This window comes from Etheostoma spectabile, chromosome 5, assembly GCF_008692095.1.
Source record: "Etheostoma spectabile isolate EspeVRDwgs_2016 chromosome 5, UIUC_Espe_1.0, whole genome shotgun sequence".
Lineage (NCBI taxonomy): Eukaryota > Metazoa > Chordata > Actinopteri > Perciformes > Percidae > Etheostoma > Etheostoma spectabile.
The window spans coordinates 1,222,080-1,229,606 of NC_045737.1; the positions used below are offsets into that span (position 1 = coordinate 1,222,080).

Below are 7,527 nucleotides of genomic sequence, written 5' to 3' on the forward strand. Positions count from 1 at the left end.
TTTTTATCAAGTTTTAATTAATACAGCCACTGCTTAAAGTGGCACAAGCTGGACTTTTCAACATGTATCTGTAGAGTTGGGCGATGTCCCCTAAATTTGCAGTTGATGATGTTTACAGTATAACATCGCCATGGACGATGATATCATAAATATTTTTTTCTACTACTATGGGCTAACAGTTAACATAGAAACGATTAGACATAAACAGTACATTTAAATGGCCTCAGTAAATAGACAGTATTACGTGGCTTTGCTGCCACCTGCTGGCAGGGGCAGTACATTACAACTTGACCCACTTAACTACGGTGCCGTCTAGACTCAATCAGATCTCCCTGATCTGCATAACGACAGTACAGAGGAACGTCTGCCTTTAACAGAGTGACAGCAATAACCTAATATACTATCATACCTGAGATTAAACTACATTCTCGATTATATTTACACTGAATAACGCATTCAGTAAACAGAAACAACTCTTGCTGTGCACATAATCAGATGTGCTATATTAGCTCACACATAAAATAGAACCCTAGTGAATTAGCCTGCCGTCCATTTCAACTGTTTCTTACTTTTAGCTTATTATTTTAACTTTTTAATCGTTACTTTTCGCTATCTATTTTAACAGTTCAGTCATTAGTTTTATCTGTCTTTTTCAACTGTTTAATCATTATTTTTAGCTTACTATTTCAACAGTTTAATTGGAATGTTTAGCTAGTTATTTAATTATTTCAACTGTTTATTTTTTACTTTTAGCTAAACTTTAGGACTTTAGTCCTTAACTAACTATTTAAACCACATAGCCATTACTCAAAGCTTCCCATTTTGACTTCTGTGTGCGCTTACTAACTGTTTTTTTATGCACACTGCGCAATCACAACACTTGGCTTCAAGGTAATACAAATGACACAGATGTGTGTACTGTGCAGTCAGGCTAGGTAGCTTACTGGTAATTATGACAATAAACTTACCGAGGGGCAGCATCACACCAATTTTCAATTCTTTATGAATTTTTATTTTTCTCTTAAACACATATTTAAATTTATTCCTGATTAAATCTTAATTTCTGTGTCTTCAAATTATTTGAGCCTACTCCACAATCTTAGCTTGTCCCTGTGGCAACTGCAGAAGTGCCCTCTGGGAAACAGGTGCCCCTGGTTGGGAATCATTGATTTAGGGTTAATTCAAATGAGCACATGTGCTTGATGGTCACCGATATCTGGTCGTGCAAGAGTACCCTTGACGACCTTGTTCCTTTTGGCTGTATATCCACCTATAAAACCTCCACCCAAGAGTGTTCATTCTAAGTTTATCTTGATAATTCAAATGATTGAAGAGTATGTCTGAACGGTCTCTTACTTGTTTGCTTTTTATTTGCACACGTTTTATGTCTGGTTTCCTTGGCTGCTTCGGGACGTTACCGTAAGTTTACAAAGTGTGAGGTGCTTTATTGTCGTAGCTTAGGAGTCATTGATTATTTGTGCATGCGTTGTATTCACTGTTCATCTGTAACGTGCTAGTTAAATTCCACAAGGAATCCCTTTTGATTGCGGCTAATGGAAAAAAAGCTAAAAGAATGTAGTTTACAGCAAATGTTTGCAGCGACGGGAGTAAGGAAACTACTCAAGGGTTTCCAGCCTCTGATCATCTTCCCTTTGGTGTCTCTTCAGCCATTCAAGGCTTCTCTCCCACGAGGAAGATTCGTAACTTTGAGGAGGCCCGCGGCCTGGACAGGATAAACGAGAGGATGCCGCCACGCAAAGATAACCAGCTGCCAGATGGAACCACGATCAACACCCCCACCTCCAACAAGAACGGCACTGATGGATAAGCAACAGGAACACCGCTCGCCCATCTTCACACAACCAACACCCCCATGACTCATAGCCCCTAACCACTCTCTCTCTTTCTGTCTCTCTCCCTCTGTCACCTCTACTGAAACTGCATGTCCATCTTCTGCTCCCCCGCAGTCGGGCGGGGAAAGGAAGCGGACACAACGGTAGATAAAAAAACAAACAAAAGGAGGCAACAGCGCTGGGAAAACACTTTCAGCTTCTGAAAAAACATGTCCGTTATCTGGAGAAAAAAATATTTATTTAGGATTAAATATATTAGATATATTGTTTATTAGCAACAAATCATTCAATTAAGACATTTTGCAAGTGTTCAAGTGTATACTGTACACTGAAGTCCTAACTTATACAGGTCAAAATTATAAAAAAATAATTGAGTTGATACCAATAGATGAAGCCTTTGTTATCCAGGAGTTTTAGTCACTTTACTTTTTTTTTATTGTTCTCCATGTGTTTGGTAAGGGAAAATTCGAAGTACAGATACTATAGCCTCAACATTCTCGTTTGGGTCATGCATTCATGCATCTTGCATTTTTGGCACTACATATGTACTTTTGCTTTCATGTGTGTCAGTTGAAAGATAAATGATGTATGTATTGAGAGGTGAAAGAAAGAAGAAGGGAAGCAAATTATATTGGAACAATTATTACAAATTAATATTTTGTACTTGAAGCAGAAATTAAATACAGATTTATAGTCTTATTTATACATTTTGATGATCCCTCCCCAAAGATGCTGAATGGATTTTGTTCAGTATTTTGTTCACTTCCAGAGTATGAACAATTTTCTTCTTGTGTTATAATTTGTGAGTGTAAATATTCACAAATCCTTTAACAAATTTAGGGGTTTATGCTTTGTGTGCAATGATGGTTGCTGTTCTGTGCTGGTTATGACTTGTATTCACATAATGGCAAATAGGATGTTCTCGCTCCACTAAACCAAATAAGGGATATACAGTACAGCATGTCTTATTCTATCACCACGAGCAAGCCTGCCAATACTCCCACATCGCGCTTGGAAGCACCTCTTCTTCTGAAGCGCTGAAGTTAAGCCGCCTCTCTGGGATTGAGCACGGTGCATGAAGATTAAAGCACGAGAAACCAACTGACAAATAAGTATATATCTTCAGTTGTCGTTGTGGACAAAAAAAAGGACATATTTGCTCAGAAAACACCTGGACCTGCTGGCCAAACTGTCCTCAAAACAGACTGATGATCACTATTGCTTAGGAAATTTCATTGTATTTAACAGGTATATGCCGTTTGGATTTATGTTTCATTGTCATACGCTGAAAAAAAAAACCCGGTGTGTGCTTTTTGCGGCTGTCCTTTGTTTCTTAAGCTGTATCAGTGTCTCCATCTACTGTCGATTACACAGAATGCAGATGTTTTTTTGAATTGGGATATTCGTGCACATCAAAAAAAGTGAAACTTTTGACATTGAGTGAAATGACAGCCTTTGAGGATGCTGTCCCCAGACACAATGGACTGAGTCATTCCCCTCGGCAGGGATGATACTATAAAAGGTACCACCGCCTCACTAACAGCTGTCCATCAAGGCCTAAGAGTACTGTAATCATCTCAACTATGGCTGACTCATACGTACGCAGTATATATATATATACATATATATATATATATATATATATATTTTTACAACTCATGGTCATACCAATATGGGGTCCATTAGCACTTGCTGGTGTGTGTATGCTTTGCTGCTCTGAAGTATTCAGCCAATCAGCTCTCTTCTGTTCACACCACCCCCACTCTTCTTCACAGGCACTCCCAACCCTTTAACACCTGCTTTTACTAAGACAAACAACCAACTCAACTGGTGCTTTGACACACCTGACTGTAATTATGTTGTCTTTTTGTCACTCAAGAAAAGGTGGGGAAATAACCTTTAAGATTTGCTATTCTCTTGTGAATTTACCTTTTTTTCATTTATCTTTTTTATTTTTTAAATGAGGCGTTTGCGCTCATGTGCCATGCCTCCTCGGCCACACATGTCAAGATCTGTATGTGTGTGTGGATGTTGAATGAAGCCAGGAGACTTTCAGTCCCATATGATTAAAGATTCAATGTCAGTTATATTAATCTTGATATCCTTAAAATTTCCAAAATATTGTCGTTTGCCGTTATTTTTAGTAGACTTCTGGGAAAGCTTCCTGAAGATTAAGTATTTCGGTTTACATTTATAACTGTGATGTTAAAATTTGTTTTAAAGGTAAGGCTTTATTGGGTGAGCCATACAGTATACTGACCTCCTTTTAGGTCCTATACATATCTCGCAGAATGTAAAAAAAAAAGTGTTCATTTAGAATCCTATAACACCTGTAAAAAGGGGTGAAAAAAAACTGTACCGTATTTGTCATGCAAGGCCATGAACTCTTTTATGTAGATGTATCACTTGAAAGAAAAGAATAAAATTCAAATACAGTGTTTTATTTGACTCATCTTGCATGTTGGTTGTTATTTTACTTAAAGCTGCATCAGCTAATTTTAAACTCCTCCAATAAAGGTCTTCAGTGTTGTGTTTGCCGGTTGTTCCGCTGCCCAGATGAGGACAAAACTTAAACAAACAAAATAATTGATGCAGCTTTAAAGAGTAACTTGTTTTTTTTCTTCAACCTGGACCCACTTTCCCTATGTTTTTGTGTCTAAGTGACTGATGGGTACAACTGACATTGACATTGGTCCAGTATTAAGCGCGTGCTACAATGCAAGTTAATAGGGCAATTGTTCAGCTTGTAGTTACCTTAAAAAAAATACTTGTTTTCTGCTGATATGCTCAGATTATTATTCTACGTGTCTGACAACATTATGGAAAGGATCCCTACAGAGACCTTTTAAAATCAATTTGAGACCTTTCTGTATAAACCGCTCTAAAGTCGCTAGCGCTAAACCCACCAGACTCCATTTAAAAAAGCAATGCGTTTAGCGTGTATAGAGCCAGCATATTTTCACATGTAAGTTGGTGAACCATGTGTTCATTTCAACCAAAAAACGTTTTTTTATTTTTTATTTCTGATGACTTTGAATGAAGTGCATTGTACAATGCTAAAATTACTGTTTATTTACAGGGAGTCTGGTGGGTTTAGCGAATGCAAATTCCCCGATGTTTTTATGTATAAATAAAGGATCTTACTCTTTAACAGAAAGGTGGACCTCCTTAGAAATCCTTTTCATAATGTCGTCAGACACTTAGAATATAAATCTGAGCCTGTCAGTGGCAAAACCAGAAAGAAAAAAAAACGGTAGTTACCCTTTAAGAGAATGTGTTTATCATTAAAAAAAGAAGTGCAGCTTTAACATTTAGTTTTTTACACACAATTCATTTGTACAAAATAATTATTTAATAGTTATTTTCCCATGATTAATTTACATTAAGCATTTCTGTTTCCAAAACATTTTAAGTGACACATCATATAGACATTCTTGCTTGGAGCTGCGTAGTCTGGGGTTAATGCCTAGCTCAAGGGCGAGCTGTCACAGAGGACAGGAGTAATCTTCAGTCAGAGGCCTTCTAACATCAAGAGTACTACCGCCTGGGTTACAGCCCTCTTTAACACAACACAGAAACATAGTCTTTTTTAGAAATTGGCTAAATTGTACTGAAATGGTCTCTGAACTTTTGCTGCTTTGTATCCTCACTGTTCAAGGATTGGATTAGTAATGCTGCTACATTTAAGCTGCCCTTTAAAGCCATGCCACATAAAAAAACACCACCTTCACCTTCAGTCATGATTTGAAACTTGGATATAGTCTCTTTCTGACCAATTAGTTACAGGAACGTAGTTATAGTAACAGTCCTCTTCTAAACAGTAGCAACTATACACACTCCTCCAGTCTGAGCTGATGTCTCCTGTACTCCGGGGTGTTTAGCAGTCTGCTTTGCAGCAGAGCAGCAAACTGTAGCAGCTTGCAGTGTTTCTATCACAGAAACAGACTGCGGTGAAGCTCTCCGTCCGTCACTCGTATCCCCGTGGTCAAACCAGCTGCCGCTAAAGTGAGAGACAGACGCCGGCAGAGCAGAGCCAAGTCTGGGTGACCATGTCATGTCTGATCATTTTAAGGAAATGAGCTGATTTGACCACTAGACCAGAACACAGGACCTTCTTCCTGTATTTACTTTCTTGCTCCCGCCACCAGACACCTCTGACCAATAATAGGGCTGGACGTTCTTGCCTGATCTGTAGTAACTCAATTTGGTACGCTTGGATTTTTCCAGGTGTGAAACCAAACCAAACCGTCCAAATAACTCACCAACTGATTCGGCCCAAAGCAAACGAACTACAGGTGTGAAAGCGCCCTTTCAGGAACTTTGACCAGAGGAATTTAATAATCCTCAAATTGAAGAATAAAAGGGTTCTAAGAAGGTTATGTTCTAGGAACTGCAAAAATCCCTCCAGTCGGAAAGCGCCAATGATCTCACGTGATGTTTTATACATTATGTACCTGTTCACGTACTGACCTCACTCGAGACAATAAGCACTATGACGTGTGCATTGCAAAAATTGTTTTACATAAAACCAGATTAGTAATAATAATGAAGTAAAACCTACAATGTCAAACGTTTTGGTTACATCTCAGACAGTGTGCTGATTGTAAATGCCCTAACATTGGCATGAAAAAGTGATTATGACATTTTATTTAAAGCTCTACTGCGTAATGTTTTGATATTAATGAACGTCTGTTAAATTCCAGCCGTTGCCAAATGCTACAAAGCTAATTAAGACTATCAGCCCCCCACAACTCTCTGTATTTGTTACTATGGCTCATGTTCAGAAGATTGTGTTGTCTGGTGACTTCTCCTCATGGGGCGACAGAAACCACGATCTTGTTTAACACTGTGTATATTTGTCCAAACACTGGATTCGGGCATTGTCTACAATCTGACAGACCTACTGTATCTCTTAACTAAAAATCACCACCACCATCTATTCCTTTCTTGCATTTTCTCATTTGACAGTATTTTCTTGAGATTGAACAAACAATGCTGACATGCAACATATTATAGAACTTTAGAGTGGCAAGGTTCACGCAGTCCTAATTACCACAGTTTGTTTTCATCTGGAATCTTTCATATTCCATTAGTTTGCACTATAATGCACCAGAGTGCCTGAAATGTAAGACCAGGTTAATCAAAGCATCTTTAGGCTTAATGCAACATAAAATATTAACTAATTACTGCAGTCTCTGAATACTTTCATATATTCTTTACCAAGTGACAAAATAACAACATGTATAAAATGATATGGCTTACGTTCAGGGCCAGAGCTCTTTCTAGTTGCTCGCACCCAACCCTATAGTATAAAAAAGTGCCTTAAAAAAACCCAAAGTTCATCCAGTAACAAAAAGTCCTCAGTGCATGGCATGCAAGTAACAATTTAAAGTCTCTTGTTGTCCTCCTGCACTTTGCACGTCAGTGGTACTAACACTCCATTGTGCTTCAGACACCACTGCAGTGAACAAAACTGCTGTCTTTAATAGAAAACTTGTCCAGATTTCCAGCAGCCTCTCGTTGGCGACATTGGACTCAGGTGAGTCAGACCTTTGGTGGAGGTACTGGCCTCAGAGCCTAGAGGACAAAATAAAAAGATTTGGTTATTGATTCAGCTTCTGTTTTGTTATTACTACTTACACTTTTATGTTCCCTATATCTGTCTTTTATTCTC

At 38.3% G+C, this 7,527-nt stretch overlaps 2 protein-coding genes across 5 annotated transcripts in view; one reads left to right on the forward strand and one right to left on the reverse strand.

The window, feature by feature from the left end:
* Nucleotides 1–2,956, forward strand: part of ppp3cca (protein phosphatase 3, catalytic subunit, gamma isozyme, a) — a 43,338-nt gene extending 40,382 nt beyond the window's left edge. For 3 of the 4 annotated variants that reach the window (XM_032516080.1, XM_032516082.1, XM_032516083.1), the window contains one exon: nucleotides 1,668–2,956. In XM_032516080.1, the coding sequence (XP_032371971.1) occupies nucleotides 1,668–1,828 (161 nt within the window). In that variant the 3' untranslated portion in view covers nucleotides 1,829–2,956. The remainder of the gene's footprint in view (nucleotides 1–1,667) is intronic. The other variant, XM_032516081.1, reaches the window with a different exon arrangement.
* Nucleotides 2,957–5,175: 2,219 nt separating this feature from the next.
* Nucleotides 5,176–7,527, reverse strand: part of adam28 (ADAM metallopeptidase domain 28) — a 27,951-nt gene continuing 25,599 nt past the window's right edge. Inside the window, exon 23 of the mRNA XM_032516079.1 lies at nucleotides 5,176–7,430. Coding sequence (XP_032371970.1) covers nucleotides 7,398–7,430 — 33 coding nt within the window. The 3' untranslated portion in view covers nucleotides 5,176–7,397. The remainder of the gene's footprint in view (nucleotides 7,431–7,527) is intronic.